The sequence below is a fragment of the Lithobates pipiens genome, unplaced genomic scaffold, assembly GCF_037356315.1.
Source record: "Lithobates pipiens isolate NorthernLeopardFrog02 unplaced genomic scaffold, aLitPip1_a1.2 Scaffold_23, whole genome shotgun sequence".
Taxonomy (NCBI): Eukaryota; Metazoa; Chordata; class Amphibia; order Anura; family Ranidae; genus Lithobates; species Lithobates pipiens.
The window spans coordinates 112,571,032-112,589,561 of record NW_027507785.1 but is presented as its reverse complement, the minus strand read 5'-3'; the positions used below and the strand labels follow the sequence as shown (position 1 = coordinate 112,589,561).

Genomic DNA, 18,530 nt, shown 5'->3' with positions numbered 1-18,530 from the left:
ATGCGAAAGATGATGTTAGGCTGCAAGAATCCTGAGAGAATTGTGATCTATCTTCAAGAGCAAGACCCCCTTATTATTTCTACGCAAATTTATAGAAAAAAAAAGTCGAGTATTATATAAACTGCATAAAATATCAGTTCTTACTTGCAATGTTTTTCTTTTCTATAAATTATTTTTAATCACTTGCATTGTGCCTTCAAACTTGCCAGAAAATGTTACTACTACTACTCCAGAAGAATCAATTCCTTACCACAGTTCTCACCATCTTCACCCCAACCCTTGCCTCACTACATGACCTTTTATGTAGCTGCCAGGGAAGGAGCGAAAGAGAATACTACAGAATATTCCTTGAAGGGCTGGAGCTACGGACATCACATCCATGATGGTGGTGCCAAGCAGCAGTCTCTGGGCTTTAGGAATGCATTTACAGCTAAATAAAATACATAAATTACAATAAGATACACATATAACCTTATGGAAAGATTTTGATGAAATGGTCTGGCAACAGGGTATTTTTAACCAGTAAGCAATATGTGAAAAATTTACATGTATGTGGGTAACCTGGGATAGCTTCTGAGGGAACAACAATAACATTCTGTACTTGGGCAGTACCCAATTTTGGTTTTACTGGTAATGACCACTGACCTACAAGAACATTATTACAAGGACAAAAAAAAAACAACAACTTTAGTCATAGGTAGACAAGTTATAAATCACATTTTGTACTTCTGAGAGCAAGAAACAAACATTGATAGATTTTAAAGCGGAATTCCAGCGAAAAATGGAAAATTCGCTTTAAGTACTTGGGACGTCTGACATGCCACATTTGACATGTAATTTTTTTTTGGGGGGGGGGGGAGAGTGGGTTTGTAGTTTTCACAGGTACCCTGCTCCCCCTTTCTCTCCTGGTGCCGCGGCACCGAGCGGAAGTTAATCTCTCCGCCTCCCTTCCTACAATCTTCTGGGAGACGTCACAGGTCCTAGAAGATTGCCTGGCCATTCACAATGTGGCTCGCGCATGCGCAGTGCGTGCCCACACTTGCAATGATGGTGCCGCAGAGAGGAGGGGAAGAGAAGCAAGGCTTCAGCGGCTGCATTGCTGGACCATGGGACAGGTGAGTGTGTTTATTAAAAGTCAGCAGCTACACTTATTGTAGCTGCTGACTTTTAAATGGGTGGAACTCCGCTTTAAGTAAGGCACAACAAGAACATTAAACAATGCAAAAAAAGTCTATATTACAACATAGCATTAAAAAACCTGTCATGTGAAACTGTTCTGTAAATGAACACGATTCTAAATATCCTTCTGTATAAATGTGGCAATATTAAAAACTACTATTGCTCCTCAAATTTCTCAACACAGAGAAAAAAAAAAAACACAGAACCGTGCATATATTTTTTTTTTGGTAAAAATGTAAAATCAAAAGTGTAAAAAAAAGAACAGTTTTAGGGATAGTGAACACAGCTTTTTTTGAGATCCGTTACAGTCAAGTTTGAGGTCTGTTTGGATTTTGCTGTGTTATTCCTCCAATCAATCTCCAGTCAATGTCACATGGGATTCAAAACACTAACACTTCACAATGTATCAAACTGTTCTCAAATGCCCATTTGCACTAGCTCCAGCAAATCCCTTATTATGTATCTAAAATTTTGAATTCTCTTCAAAAAATTTAAGCTGCCGAACTTTCAGATTGTAGTCATCATACTTCTCTCCAAGAATCTTCTGTAAACCCAACTACAAGAAAAAAAAAAGCCAAACATTATGTGTTGAAAGCAATGAAAAAAAATAGGAGACCATTTCTTTCCTAAATATTAACAAAAAAACCTATATCAGGACTTTATTTTTTTAAACAGGACCTGTCATTTTGGAGCTGACGTAATGTGCACAGGAAGGGATAGGAAAGGTCAATACTGTGTTTTCACTTCCTGTCTTCAAGATACAAGTGAATGAAAATCTGTACAAAGCAAGGGTAAAATCACTTTTTAACATTCTCCACTGGAAGATTTTCCCAACTGTAACATTTACTTTTCCCGTGACTCTGCTGTGTTTATGAAAATGGTCACCAGGACAAAAAAAAGAAGAAGAGGGTAAGCCTCCTCAATAAGAACACAGATAGCAATAAAAACCTGAAAGATGTGTTAACCCTTCCCTACTCCATCCAAAACGACACAAAAACAGGATTTTTCACTTACCATAAAATTACTTACAAAAATTCGTATGACAAGCTGTCTGCTGATTTTCAGTACGATTTTACAGCCGATTTTGCTTTTTTGTCAGACAAAAGCTGGATGTGCAGACTATAATTTTTTTGTGGGATGTGAACTCAACGTCCGATTTTTGTACAAAAAAAATCGTGAGAGCAAAACTATGCTTGCTCAGAAACGATAGAACACATACACAACTATTCAACACGTTAGGTCACATTTCTGACGTTGTATTCTGTCGTACGAAAATTTTCTTATTGTGAATAACCTCTTCACTTTCGACATGAGACTAGCATGCCACAAAAAAGGGACATTCTTCGTCCGAAAATCTAAGCGTGTGTATGAGGCTTTAGATTACATTTAAGAGGTCATCCAGCCTGGGGAAAAACAGCTGACTTTTACTATAAGGACACTTGCCTGTCCAGGGAGCTCACGATGTTGGCACCCCAGCTGATCTTCAGATTGACTGTCAGGTGCTGTCGCTGCCATCTCCACTAAGGGGAACCGGGCGAGAAGCATTTCAGCTTCATGGCCGGTTCCCTACTGCGCATGTGCAAAGCGCACAACGCTTTCCGATTGGCCTAGCGGTGGAGGAAGAAGGAGGGGGGCCAACTTCCGAGGGATGTGGCAGTGACGTCTCCCAAAATTGGGCACAGGGAGAAGTCACCTTGGGATGTTTTGGTGTAGGATATAGAGATTGGGAGAAAAATGTCCAGGTCAAGGTGAAAGGAAGAGACCATCCTGGGAATAAAAGACGTAATGGGCCTCAAGACAACCTTGTCTCTTTATAGGCATAAGAAAAGGTTCTTTAGGTTAAGATCACTTACTCAAAAACTCATATTTCAGGAGGTGATGACAGTGAGGAAGGTAACCTTGTGAGAAAGTGTAGACAAAAGGTATAACCTTGAAAGATTTAAAGGGGAGTTTCTGAAGATTTGGGAAATAAATGTAAACAAAACCCTGTACGAAGGCTTCACATTTAAAAATGGCACAGTGTTCTTTTCCTACCACCGGCCTATGACCTAAAGTGTTGTGGCCAGAGCTCAAACCTTAACCCTTGTGGGGTATAGTTAAAACCAATATTAAGCACACCCCAGGTTCCTTTCAAAAGGCAAAGCTGTAAACTTTCTGTAGCTGTGGTCCAGAAGTGAACCTGTGGCCCCACAATGCAGACAAGCAGAAGAGTGGAGCAAGGGCAATAAGCTCTATCCAGACAGCCTTCGCACTCCTAGTGCCATACACCCTAAGGATTCTTCAGGAGCAGGGTTCCTATAGATGGATGCAGCACAGCTCTGGACTTGCAAATCACTCTGTGGCAACCCACACACTGCACAAAGTGTCTAGGTGCCCGAAGAGTACAATATAGGCCAGCTGCGCTTCTTTCTCACAGTGGCATTTGGGCACAACCTCTGTGACCATGCAGAGGATCAGACAATCTGGAAAGCTGCAATATAGATCCCTCTCGCTCTGCAGCAACAACAGAAACTTGCTAAACAAATATGTTGATAGATCTCAAAGAAATGGTTTCCTTTTCTCACAGGAAAGAAGCAGAGCATACTGGGAGTGGATGTACTGAGTTGTTTTACAGGTTTGTATGCCAGTGTCTAATCTCTTGAAGGCAGAAACATAATCTAAAGTACCCAAATTACGTCACCCTGTGTTTCTTAATGACAATTAAGAAAAAAAATGGCTTTGTATTCCTATACAAGTCTATAGGAATACAAATCCCTCTTAAACTGGTTGTAAACCCTTATAGACCACTTTTGCCTACAGGTAAGCCTATAATAAGGCTCACCTGTAGGTACCGTGCATATCTCCTAAACCTGCACGGTTTAGAAGATATCCACTGTATCAGCACATGCTCACTGAACAAACAGACCGAGCGTGCCGTTTCTTCAGGTAATGTGGGGCTCCGGACAATCACATCGCTGGAGCCCGTAAACCCAGAAGTAACAATCCGGAGACATGTCGCCCGTCACAGCTGGTGCAAGGACTGCTGCACCAGCTTTGTTCTAAGGTATTTCATAATGAGCTAGTATGCGATGCATACTAGCTCATTATGCCTTTGTCTTGTAGGTTGTTTTTTTTTTTAATGAGTTTACAACCACTTTAAAGCAGGTCAAACAAGGGTCAATTGCAGGTCAGATGCACCAATTAATAAATGATGAATACTCTCAGAAGCATCTCAAACGGATGTTAAATTAATGCCATCAATGCAGTCAAAAAAGGGATAGAAAACCATGATAATGTTCTACAGAGAAGAGGCATACTGGTGGAGAGCACACTTGAACCAAGTTAATAAAAAGAAAAGTAAAGAAGTGTTGTTAAGAAATGGAAAGTACAATTGGGTGAAGACAAATAGCAAATAATAATGGTAAGAAGAAAGCAATATTGGAGTGAATTATCTTTTTTATTGATATTGCCTGTCTGCAATTATGTGTTAAAGTAGAACTATAGGCAAAACTTAAATTTTTAATTTTGGATATAGTAATTTATTTTACTTTCACTTTCAATGATAATAGCAAACAGGACAGCTAGAGAGGATGAATCTCATTAACAGGGGCACAGACAGCAAAAATAAACTAAAAAAAAAAATTGTTGCCTTTATTTGTACTTTAAAAAAAGGAAATCGAAACATTAGCTTATAGTCCCAATAGAGTTCAGGGTGACTACCAAAAAGGGCAAATGTATAATTATCTGATATAACAGTCTTTATTATGTATGTGTTTAAAAGATCTGTGTGCTAAGCAAGTCAGAGTAATTACACAATAACCTGTCAAGATAAAACATCAGCTTAAAAAAAAGAGATTTGTACTGAAACAATATGGAGGCTGCCACTACTGACCTATAGTTCATTGACAGCAGTGCGGCTGTCATGCTGAAGCAACTATGTAAATCTATCAACATTCTGACTAAACTTGCTGCATACTTGTCTGTGATCACAGACAATGAATGGGCAAACTTGCTGACCAAGCCTTATTTCTCCAGTGCTGCTTATGATCCACCTTCCTACTGTTTTATTTACAATACAGTGGTAGAGAGGTGGTTAAAGCAGAGTTGCAGGCTTTTGTTAGTTTATTAAAAGTCAGCAGCTACAAACCTACTCACCTGTCCCACGGCCCAGCGATGCGGCTGCCCGAAGCCTCTCCCCTTCCTCTCAGCGGTACCACCATAAAAACTGTGGGCGCCAGGCCGTGACAGCTTGCACCTTCTTGGGCAGGCACGCACTGCACACGTACGAGCCGCACTGCGCTCTCCGAGTGGACAGGCAATCTCCTCGGATCTGTGACGTGTCCCAGAAGATTGCAGAGATGGAAGGACCGCCTAGGAAGTCCCACTTAAACCTAGGCACCCTTCCCCCCCCCCCCCCCAAAAAAAATGACATGCCAAATGTGGCATGTAAGAGGGTGAGGAGTACTTAAAGTGGAAGTTCCACTTTTGGGTGAAACTCCATTTTAATAAAAACGACCCCCCACCACCCAGCTCACTTTTATTTTCATCAAAATAAAGAGTTTACATCCAATATAAACCCTCATAGTCCATCCATGTATAGAAACGCAAGTTCTACATACCTCTTTCCGTCTGTCATCTTCCTCATCCATGACATCATACACTTGTTCCAGGACCTTCACTCCAAGACCCTTCAAAACATCAGTTCTCAAAGCCTCAATCATTCTGCGGAACTTTTGTGGAACAGTTAAACTATCTGCATAAAACAAAAATGTTCTTAGACTAGTTGGAGTGCACAGCATCTGTCTACCAAATTTCTACACAGCAATTTAAAGGACCAGTGTACCTTTAACCAAATTATTAGTCCCCCCTAAACAAAATTGCATTAATACGCCCTGTTTACTCACCTCTTTTGCAGAGCTCCGGTCCTCTCCAGCATGCATCCAATGAAACAAAATTCCCTTTAGCACTAGCACCATGACTCTGCAATGGAGTAAAGTGAGCGGCATGGGTAGGGGTGGGGTAGTGCAGGAAGTTCTAGGTACACTTGCCCCATAAGGGGTGGCCATTACTGGCTCATAATCACAATCTATGTGGTGAATGTCAAGCACAAATGTTTGCCATCTGTATCAGGTAGATATGAAATATACAGTGAGGGGAAAAAAGTATTTGATGTCTGCTGATTTCGTACATTTGCCCACTGACAAAGAAATGATCAGTCTATAATTTTAATGGTAGGTTTATTTTAACAGTGAGAGACAGAATAACAACAAAAATATTGAGAAAAACGCATTTCAAAATGGATGTAAATTGATTTGCATTTTAATGAGTGAAATAAGTATTTGATCCCCTATCAGCAAGTTTTCTGGCTCCCAGGTGTCTCCTTTACAATTAAGAAGCTGTAATTAGGCGCACTCCCTTAAAGGGAGTATATAAAAGACACCTTTTATACACTCCCTTTAACCTCCCTGGCAGTATGATTATTTCAGATTTTTGGTGCTGAAAGCAGTACCATTATTTTGCATGGAACTTTGGCGTTTTATATTTTAGGCCTGTAATTCTTAGGAATAACTCGCTTAAATCTGTCCAAACCAAAGTCTAGTAGACATTCTGGGTATGATAAAGTTTGAAAAACTAAATCATAAATTATAATAAATAACTATAAATAATTATATCAAATAATAATAATAAAACTTATTCAATAATGTAATCAAATCAAAAACACTGACATTTTCTCAGTTGCAGAATTGTCGCCGTAATTACTTTCACTTTGATGACAGATCTCCCCACAAATCACTATCGCTCAATTCTGCGAGTGATTCTAATTTATTATCGTTTTCTAGCTGGTCTAAAACCGCTTTTGATGTAAAAGGACGGTTTTGGTTGCTATGGACAATCTCCAGTTTCCAGGCAGAAAGAACAGTTTTTATAATATAAAACTGCATGCTGGGCACTGGAGAAACCACAAGGGGCAAAATGGAGGTGAAATAATTACATACAGTAATGTAATCTGTAAGATTACAGTGCACTGTATGTGTAGTGTGTGTTTCACTTTTTAAATTTGGAGCCGTTCTCTGTCCCCGTGCGTCGCAACGCTCACAGGGAACGGAGCTCGGCTCCGTGATGAATTGAGCGGAGGATGAGCTGCTCACACTGCGGGGAGGACATCGCAGGATCCAGGGGATAAGGTAAGTAAGCTCTTCCTGGATCCTGCGATGCGATCCCGGGTCTGGCTTGGGGCTACCGCTTTTGGTTCTGAAATTCCACCCCGAGCCAGACTCGGGAATACCTCCAGGGAGCTTAACAGAGGCAATCAATCAGGATTCCAATCTCTCCACCATGGCCAAAACCAAAAAGCTGTCCAAGAATGTCAGGGACAAGATTGATTTCCTAAACACAGTTGGTGCGATTATTCGCAAATGGAAGAAACACAAAATAACTGTCAATCTCCCTCTGCCTGGGGCTCCATGCAAGATCTAACCCTGTGAAGTTTCAGTGATTGTGAGGACGGTGAGGAATCAGCCCAGAACTACACGGGGAAATCGTTATGCTTTGGGGTTGTTTTTCTGCTAAGGGGACAGGACAACTTCACTGCATCAAAGGGATGATGGATGGGGCCATGTACTGTCAAATCTTGGATGAAAACCTCCTTTCCTCAGCCACGGCATTGAAAATGGGTTGTAGATGGATATTCCAATATGACAATGACCCAAAACACACAGGGCCAAGGCAATAAAGGCATGGCTCAAGAAGATGCACATTAAGGTCCTGGAGTGGCCTAACCAGTCTCCAGACCATAATCCCATTGAAAATACGTGGAGTGACCCGAAGGTTCGAGTTACCAAATGTCAGCCTCGAAACCTTAATGACCTGGAGAGGATCTGCAAAGAGGAGTGGGAAAAAATCCCTCCTTTGATGTGCAAACCTGGTGGCCAACTACAAGAAACGTCTGACCTCTGTTGCCAACAACGGTTTTGCCACCAAGTACTAAGTCATGTTTTGCGAAGGGGTCAAATACTTATTTCACTCATTAAAATGCAAATCAATTTATAACTTTTTTGAAATGCGTTTTTCTGGATTTTTTTGTTGAAATTCTGTCTAACTGTTAAAATAAACCTACCATTAAAATTATAGCCTGATCATTTCTTTGTCAGTGTGCAAATGTGCAATATCAGCAGAGGATCAAATACCTTTTTCTCTCACTGTATAGTTATGGTTAGTTTTGTTGTAGCTAACAGGTGCCCTCTTGGCTCCTTTTTAGGTCTGTAGCAGTTACAGACTGTTGATAAAAGCCATTTGTTTTGCAAGCTTTGTAGATGCAATTTAGATGAACATGTGGAACTGGTTCAAAGAAGTGACTCATCTCAGATAGAGTCTGAGGTTTTAACCATATGTAGTAGCACTTTAAGTTTTAGGCAGTTTTTCGAAAAAAAAACTTTTTGGGACATGCTATAGCAAATTAAAAACTATTAATTATATTATTTTCACCTCGAGGAAGCCACCTGGTGTGGGCAAACCTGTTGATAAAATGTTTTTTTTTTTTAAATAAAAGTTACAATAGTAGTTAAATGAACCCCCTCCATACCCAAGGGTAAAACAAATCCTAATGCCCTAGCACAATTTAGTTTTCAACTTTGCCATGTGTTAGTAAAGCCGTACATATCACCACAACTGCTTTGTGCATCCAGGTGGATTATAACGCAAGGACAAAGTGGGCTTTCATTTGGTGGTAAATGGTAATGGATATCTGCTGATTTTTTTTTTTTATCACAGGAAAACTGGACTAAAAATATATAGTTATTTTTTTTTTTAACTGTAGCTGTAAATTTCTTGCTACTAACATAACCTTCCACCAACGAACAACCCCAAAATAAATTCTCCTGACTATTGCAGCAATACTACACTTTTTCGAATCAGAGGCTATCACAGCGATCAGGTGACCCGGAATTAGGAGTTCCAGGTTCCGATCATTAGAACGGGGCTCTTGGCAAGACCCTGGTCTCTGTGCTGGGTGCGTGGCATGCGTTGTGCTCCCAGCACAAGGGCAGGTACGCAAATATGTGGCCCCCATGGAATAAAGCCCATTCCAGTGGGGCAGCATATTTGCGTACGCTCGGAGCCAAGGGGTTAAGTTATGGTGGACAACAGAAAAAAAAGATACCCTCTCTTTTTACTTATATGACAGGTTAATCACTCAGACAAGAAGTTAAAACCTTTGCTATTCTTCAAAACACAAAAAGGTAACAGGTGGTTTTTGGTAGTAGTAATATGTAGTTTTTAATATTGTAAATAAAATGTATGTTTCAGTCCAGGAAACAACGAACACCAGTGGTTAATGCCAAGTTCCCCCCTTTTCCAGAAAATAGCCCTTGGGGTAGAGTAAAAAAATTAAAATAAAAAAAAAATCTGCGCAGCTTTGTAAAATTATCATTATTTTTATGGTTTTACCTGTAGGCCAATTAGATTCCCCCAGAAGCCTGGCTAAAAAACTCCTAGCTAGCAGACCCCACGTTCTGACTTGCTAGGATGTGAAAATTGCTCAATGCTCACTCCCAACATTGGAAAAAAACAGCTGGGTAGTACAGATTGTGTAAAGCAGGCACTACAAAATATTCAAACGGTGTAGTATAAAAAAAAAGTTTAATTAAACAAAATGTAGTCAAAATTGCATAGAATTACATCCACTTGAAAAAGTGCAATACCTTCCAAGAATAAAACACAAAACATACAGACAGTAATAAAATCAATCAGGGTGGTTTTCCAGGGTGATAGAGGGCACTAGTTGGTCACCCGACAGCAACTATTGTGATAACCCAACTGTGTGTCCAGTGGAATCAGTGGTGTCATGCTCGCTGTAGTAGCCTATGGAATGACACAGCACGGTCCTAAATAACCACTATGATGCACTGGAACAACAATGGGATCGCAAGTAACAAAGTTCAGACATGCGAAAAGCTTTTGAGCTTTACTTCAACTGAGTGGTAAAGGTGGCGCTCCAAATATAGACGTATGTGTTGAACATATATTCATGCTGATGGTGACTGCTAGTACTAAATGAAGCCGTGTATAACATGGATGTTTGTGTTCATTCAGAACCATATATCAGCCCAGTTTCATTCAACAGTAGTTCCTATATAGAAAAGCAGACAGCAGATAGACTCTCAATTAGAGCACAGTTCAGACAGGTGTATCCTGGAGAAGCCGATAGCAGCAGTAGTTCTATGCAAAAAAATTTAATGTACGATGCTGTAATTAGAACACAATCACCCAATCTTATCAATGATTGCTGCTCCAACGTAAGAAGTCCATTCCAAGTGCTCATTTTCCAAGGTGAAGTGTAAAGATGTTAGGGGAGATATCTCACAGCTTTAAAGCAATCATTGTTAGTAAGCTGGCGATAAGCAATTCATGCTGATCAAACTATACATTGGGAAGACAAAGCGACAACTTAGAATCCGGATCTGTGAACACCTGAGAGATATGGAAAAACCTCCCTGGCAAAGACGAAAAAGAAAAAAAAGACAAAGAGAAATCCCCTAGCTCAACATTTTAAAGAATGCCATGCAAGGAAAGCAAATAGACATAAAATAAAGGGGATTTTTGCACTGAACTTTTCCCCTAGAAGACGATAGTTCTTCTATGTAAAGAAAAATACTGGATATTTTGGATAGAATTTAAATACCTTAAATTACAAAGGGCCTGAACATAGAAATACATCTTAAAATGTTCCTTCATGACTAATCTAAGAAAAATCTATAAATAATTTTAAAATAACTGTGGAAATATCTGGAACTTGGAGCAAGATATTTTATAAAAAAAATAAAAAAATCTTACTATCATCTAATACAGTTTTTCTAAACCTTTTTACCTTGGAGGAACCTCTGGCAAAAAGTTTGAGATCTTGAGGAACCCCCAAAATAATGTTCACATCTATAGCTCACGGAAAATTGATCAGCGAGCTGTTGATAACAATTATTTGTAGAAATAGCATTAAATAAAAGAAAAAATATTAAAAGGTACCTATTTAATGTGAAACTTGTGCTTTCTTTTCCTGCATAGTTGATCCATTCAGGGGACATTACATGGGGCAGAGCACATGACAGGGGACATTACATGGGACAGGGGACATTATATGGGACATTATATGGAGCAGGGTTGCATGACAGGGGAAATTACATGGGACAGGGGGCATTACATGTGGCAGAGCACATGAGAGGGGACATTACATGGGACAGGGGACATTATATGGGACATTATATGGAGCAGGGTTGCATGACAGGGGAAATTACATGGGACAGGGGGCATTACATGTGGCAGAGCACATGAGAGGGGACATTACATGGGGCAGAGCACATGAGAGGGGACATTACATGGGGCAGAGCACATGAGAGGGGACATTACATGGAGCAGGGTTGCATGACAGGGGAAATTACATGGGACAGGGGACATTACATGTGGCAGAGCACATGAGAGGGGACATTACATGGGGCAGAGCACATGAGAGGGGACATTACATGGGGCAGAGCACATGACAGGGCACATTACATGGGACAAAGCACATGACAGGGGACATTACATGAGACAGGGGACATGACATGGGACATGACAGTGGACATTACATGGGGCAGGGGACAATACATGGGACAGGGCACATGACAGGGGAGATTACATGGGACAGGGGACATGACAGGGCACATTACATGGAGCAGAGCACATTACATGGGACAGAGCACATGACGAGACATTACATGGGACAGGGGACATTACATGGGACATGGGGTAGGGACAGACTGTTGGGCACATTGTGGGGGGACACAGGGGGGGCACACTTCAGTACTTGCTTTCTATTGCTGGTTTCAGAGCTCATTTCATATCTTCTCCAGTGGCGCGCTGTTCCCCCTCGGCCCCTCCTCCTCGTATCCTGTCCACCCCAGATGATGTCACATGCAAGCACTCGGGAAGGACAGGAGGGGAGGAGGGGCCTGCGGAGAACAGCGAGCTACAGCCAATAGGGTGCCAGCTGCTTCCCTGCCTATCTCTGCCTGTGTCTGCGATCCTCCTGTCAGCTGCCTGTGACCGACAGATCGCTGCGGAACCCCTGGGGACCCCGGTTGAGAACCACTGATCTAATATGTCTGTGCGTTGTATCTCAGCTTACTCTTGAAATATTAACTAGCGTCTCTTCTGAAATGATCTCTCCACAGTGGTTCATTTGTAGCAACTATAGTAGCAAACTCTATGAGAATATTAGAAAAGATTACAAAGTTTCTAATCTAGTATCTTTAAACTAGCTATATTTGAAGTGCAATTGGCAAAGATGACCACTCGAGGGAGCCAAAAGCTATAAAGAACCCTAAATGTAAAGGCAGAAGTTTTTTTTATATTAATGCATTCTATTCATTAAGATAAAAAAAACATGCAGTCTCTCCAGCACTCCCCTAATTACTTACCTGAGCCCCATCTCTCTCCAGATATGTCCACAAATGTCTAAGCCGTCCGGGACACTCCTCCTAATTGGCTGAGACACATCAGCGTTGCCATTGGCTCCTGCGGCTGTCAATCAAAGTCAGTTAGCCAATCAGGGGAGAGGGGGTGGGGCTGGGGTTCCATGTCTGAATGGACACACAGAGCTGTGACTCCACTCCATTGCCCCCTTAGTAAGCGGCTGACTGTGGGGGCACTCAGTAGGAGGGAGGGCGCAGGAGCAGCAAAGAGGGAACCGAGAAGAGGAGGATCGGGGCTATTTTTTTTAAAACAAGACTTTACAATCACTTTAAATAGAGAGCTCTTTCAAACCGTATGGCTAACTTGACCTATTGAAGTCGTCATGATGATTTAACATTAGAGGGCGTTTACAAAATACCCGCACTGAATGAGTATACAAGAAGCATCCAAATATTTCTGTTCTGAATAAGTCAACTGATTTGCGGAGGAAACGCACGCGTCAATAGTGGTGGTCAGTCCATAGGGGGTGCATGAGCACCGCCCCCAAATCTATTCACAAAAAAAATAAAAACTTGGTCACTTTAAGAGTGACAAGGCACACGGTGCTCTATGGGAAGCTTCTCAGCTGATTGCAAGCTGGGAAGCTGATTTGCCCATGTTTAGGGCATGTTCGGGGCGCAAGCGATGCGCCTGCAAACACTCCCACTATACAGTGATTTGTCTCTGTCCTTTAGTGCATTATTTCTATTGGCGGAATATGGTGGGCAGTGCTTTTTGCTTCACCACTTCCGGTTCCCTGTGGACAGCAAGGGGCCCGTTGCTGGTATCTCGCAGAACCGTACTGGAGTTTTCACTTATTCACCTCCCTGGAGATCGCTTACTCCTCACAGCATGGGACTGAATTCCTCTGAAGCAGCCAGCAACAGAGGATGTCACCATCAGTGAGTGTGTGGAACGGCTAGCCTCTGCCCTCTACATAGAGGACAGATAAGACTGTGAGAGTAAGGGATCGGGGGAACAAGTGCACTGTGTGTCTATAGAGAGGTGATACAATGAAGCCAGCAATGTATGTGCAGCTTCTTACTTTCTCACTTTCTCCACTTCCCCCTCTCCCTAGCCTACCTGTTTGGAATGTGTGGCGTGCTGGAAGACTCATACCTGGCTGTGAGGAGACCATGAACAAGTCTTTAGGAGGGGAGGGGGGGGGGGGGGTTGTACATGTCTACTGCCTGTGTGTATGCTACACTGAGACATGGGAGAATGCTGGTTGCATGCCAAGAGACCCCTCCACCACTGTATACACAGCATATCACAGTACTCAGGGACCCCAATAGACAGTCCCTGACCTGGAAACAAGTCCCTCTCCTTCACCCACTACTGTGTATGGCATTGTCCAGGTCCCTGTTTAACCGCTTCAGCAGATTTACCCCCCTTCATGACCAGGCCATTTTTTGCTATACGGCACTATGTTATTTAAACTGACAATTGCGCGGCCGTGCAGAGCTGTACCCAAATAAAATGTATGTCCTTTTTTACCCACAAATAGAGCTTTCTTTTGATGGTATTTGATCACCTCTGCAGTTTTTATTTTTTGCGCTATGAGCAAAAAAACAGCGACAATTTTGAAAAGAAAAAAAACAATGAAGTAAAGTGGACGGGCCGCCACTGCCAGGGACACACCACTTCATTCCAGGGACACTCCACTTAATTCCAGGGACATGCCACTTCATTTGACGTGTTTTTCATGCGACAGCAAACGTGGCAAAAAAAAAAAAATCAGGTGTAGTGACAGCCCAGGCTGGAGGCTCTGTTTGCAGGTAAGGAACTTGGAGAGGTTTGTTTGCGCCCCCCCCCCAAAATGTTTTCATCATCAGCCGCCACGGAGCGTCAATGGAGTGACGTCATCACACCAGAATGTGGAACCAGCGTATTCGCATGCCAATCTACACACATTCACAGAGCAGCAAATAGCCGGCAGTCTTTACACATAATATGTGATGGTATCTCAGCAATCGGGACAGGCCTTGGAGAGACTGACAGCTGCTTTAACCTGGCATTTCCTAACTATAAGCAACTTGGCCAACTGTGTGAGAAGCGCAAGAAACCTGAACTGTGCAAAGGAGGAAAAGCAGTAAGCAAACTACACCTTACAGCAGTATTACAAGCATCTGCAGCTCTGCTTATTTCTGCCATCTCCCTTCCAACTTGCTTATAGTCACGCTATGCTAGTGTGGCACTTAACAGCTATAAATAACAAGATATGAGCTGTGTGAGGAAGGTAGATACACCTCATAGGAGGTAGAACGAACATCTGCAGCTCTACATATACACACATAATAAATATATATATACACACACACACACACACACACACACACTTTGCTTCCTTCCAATCTATCTCTATACATGCTTCTCACCATTTAAAAAAGGCATAAACAGCTTATCGCCAGCTTACTAACAATGATTGCTTTAAGGCTGTGAGCTATCTCCCCTAATATCTTTACACTTCACCTTGGAAAATTAGCACTTGGAATGGACTTTCTACGTTGAAGCAGCAAGCATTGAAAAGATTGAGTAATTGTGCTCTAATTACAGCATCGTACATTACATTGTTTTGCATAGAACTACTGCTGCTATCTGCTTCTCCAGGATACACCTGTCTGAACTGCACTCTAATTCAGAGTCTATCTGCTGTCTGCTTTTCTATATAGGAGCTCCTGCTGAATGAAACTGGGCTGATATATGGTTCTGAATGAACACAAACACCCAACATAACTAGTTTGTCATATATGGCTTCATTTAGTACTAGCAGTCACCATCAGCATGAATATATATTCAATACATACATCTATTTCTTGATCATACATCACGGGACACAGGAGCTTCATTACATAGTGGGTTATATAGGCACCGCTTCTCGGCCTTTTGGCTAAGATCAAGTGTAGTATCTGTTCTTATCAGTTGCCAAAGGAGGCGCTGGTCCATCCCTATTTGAGAGGGTTTGGGTGGCGCTCTCCGATGGTGTAATTTGCATCCCGAAGGATGGTTTCGGTAGGGGCCACGTCGTGCTGCCCGACAGTAAACTGGGGGCCGATGCATGGTTGAGTCTGAGCCATCTGGAAGGATGCCCCTGGTGAGGGCAGGTGCTGCCTGGTCGGATCCAGAGGGCCGGGTTCCCGGCCTCTGGTCTGGATTGGGGTAGTTCTAGCCCCGGGCAGTTTTTCGGAAAGGAACGCTGGTTACTCTTTTTGGCTAAGGGGGAGTGCCGGTTAGTACATCCGAATATAATTAGGAAGGAGTGATGGGAGCGACGGTGGAGCCTGATGGTAAAGGGCTCTCACCAAGCTTCCTGATCTTCATGCCTTCCTGTCTGGGGTGGGGGCTGCTGTGGTCCAGCTCAGATGGAGTTCTCCTTTCCCCCCTGAATCCCGTGGCCCTCGTGCACGTGCGCCGGGCGTGTTCCCGGCCTAATGGAGGAGGGGGGGTGTGGTTGTGAGCCATGCACGTCAGTGTGCAAGGCGCTGTACTGCGCAGGCACCAGGCGGCAGATTTAAAAAGCCCAGAGCGTCAGGGGGCTGTAAGTGGAGACACAGGAGCTGTGGGCAGTAAGCATCCGAGGGGATTGGATCCAGGCAAACCTTAGACACCTACTCAGCATCAGGTTGTGCAGTTTAAGCATATATATTTATTGTGAGACTTTAAGCACAACAGTGATTGCACTTGTACTAGTACCTATGCTTTGTAGCTTAGGACTATGTCTCCTCGTAAGAGGGTCTCAGGGGGAGGTAGCAAAGGCACTGGTAAATCACCGCCTAGGTCCAGGGGTTCTAAAAGTGCCTGTAAGTTACCATCCCCCCCTGCAAGACTGGAGCCAGCCTCTCAAGATGAGTCAGTGCCCCTGTCAGGTTTTGCAGCCTCTCCTAATGTCCCAGCCCCGGTTTATGTCACTGAGGACTCCCTTAGGGCTACATTGGAGGGTTTTGAAGGGAGAATAATGAATTTTATTTCTGCTTCCCTGAAAGATAGCAGGAAAAGGGGTAGATCCCCTCCCTCTGCTGAAATTCCTCTCTCAGATAATTCTTCTGAAAATGAGGAGAGTTCCCTCTCTTGGGACAGGGATCATGAGCAGTCGGATGAATCAGAGGAAGAGGAGAGAGTCCCCTCCTCCCAGGCGCTCAGAAAAGAGGTGCAGTATTATACTGAATTGGTGCGTACCACATTCAGAATGCCTGCTGCTGAAGTCGCTACGTCCTCTGTTTCTTCCCTGGAAGTCAGGAAAGCCCCACAGACTGCCTATTCCTTTCCAATTCATCCCTTAATGGATGAATTGTTGTATGAGGATTGGGGACATCCCGATAAACTGTTTGCTCCTCCTAAAAGGTTTTCTATGCATTATCCTCTGGAGGAGAGTTTCACCAAGAAGTGGGGGGTCCCATCTGTTGATGTGGCTGTTTCTTGCGTGAATAAAAACCTGACTTGTCCCTTGAATAATGCGCAGGTATTTAAAAGATCCAACTGATAAGAAGCTGGAAACCTTATTAAAAACCTTCCTTTTCCATGACTAGCGCTGTAGTGCAACCTACAGTCGCAGCCGTGGGGTTGTGCCAGTTCCTCAAGGAACAGGTTAAGCAGATGCTTGGGCTCCTTCCCAGCGAGGAAGTAGAGAAGTATGCAGAATTGCCTCATATTCTGTGTTTCATGATTGATGCAATTTTGGATTCTGTCCAACAAGCATCACGTTTGTCCCTCATGTTGGTACACATGCGAAGGGCCCTATGGCTAAAGAATTGGGCAGCTGAGCTATCATGCAAGAAGCATTTGATTGGGTTCCCGTTTAAAGGGGAACGTTTGTTTGGAGAAGATTTAGACAAATTCGTCCAAAAAATTTCAGGGGCTAAATCTACTCTCCTTCCAGTCAAAAGGAGCAAGCGTCCTTCATTTAGGCGTGCTCTCTCTCCCGGAGCATCAAGCTCTAAGCAGTGGCGAGGGCCTTCTCAACCCTCCTCTACAGGAAAGGCTCAGGGCCGAGCCCAGGGGCAGAAAAAGACTTGGGGGCAAAAGCCTGCTAAGCAGAGCCCAAAAGCTTCCTTGAGAAGGGGTGCCCCCGCTCGGCCGAGTGGGGGGAAGGCTCCTGCAGTTTGCAGGAGCCTGTCGGGAAGAGATCCGGGACAAGTGGGTGATCTCTTCGGTATCTCTGGGCTACAGGCTAGAGTTTTAGGAGATTCCACCTTCTCGCTTTCTAAGGTCAAGGATCCCCAGGGATCCAGTGAAGCAAAAACAAAAAAAAAAGAACAGGGTTCAGGGTTTTACTCAAATCTCTTCACCGTTCCAAAGCCAAATGGAAGTGTCAGACCTATCCTAGATCTGAAGGATCTGAACCATTTTTTACACATCCGGTCCTTCCGAATGCAGTCAATCTGCACTGTGGTCTCCTCCCTGCAAGGGGGAGAGTTTATGGCATCAAAAGATATCAAGGATGCATATCTCCATGTGCCAATTTTTCCCGCACACCAAAAATTTCTAAGGTTCGCGGTAGAGCGGCGCCATTTTCAATTTGTGGCCTTGCCAATCGGGCTTGCTACGGCCCCTCGAGTCTTCACAAAGATTCTGGACCCTCTCTTGGCAAACCTAAGAGCTCAGGGTATAGCCGCCATGGCTTATCTAGACGATTTGCTTCTCATGGAGAAAACAGTAGCGTTCCTGAACCACAGCGTCACCAGAATGCTAGAACACCTGGAACGCCTAGGTTGGATCATAAACCTAGAAAAGTCGTCCCTACAGCCTGCCACCAGGTTGGAACACCTGGGTATGATCATCGACACCGCTCAGGGCAAGGTGTTTCTTCCAAGGCCAAAGGCCTTGGCCATTGGGGATCTGGTGCGCCTAATTCTGGGCAGGAGAGCTTCCCCCATTCGATTGTGCATGAGACT

General features: G+C 43.3%; 1 protein-coding gene and 1 pseudogene across 2 annotated transcripts in view; one reads left to right on the top strand and one right to left on the bottom strand.

The window, feature by feature from the left end:
• Positions 1 to 297: 297 nt before the first annotated feature.
• Positions 298 to 18,530, bottom strand: part of NEK4 (NIMA related kinase 4) — a 111,509-nt gene continuing 93,276 nt past the window's right edge. For both annotated transcript variants that reach the window (XM_077452200.1, XM_077452199.1), the window contains 2 exons: positions 5,778 to 5,911; positions 298 to 1,735 (listed from right to left, as the gene is read on the bottom strand). In XM_077452200.1, the coding sequence (XP_077308326.1) occupies positions 1,643 to 1,735; positions 5,778 to 5,911 (227 nt within the window). In that variant the 3' untranslated portion in view covers positions 298 to 1,642. The remainder of the gene's footprint in view (positions 1,736 to 5,777; positions 5,912 to 18,530) is intronic.
• Positions 15,510 to 15,617, top strand: LOC143928524 (U2 spliceosomal RNA; annotated as a pseudogene).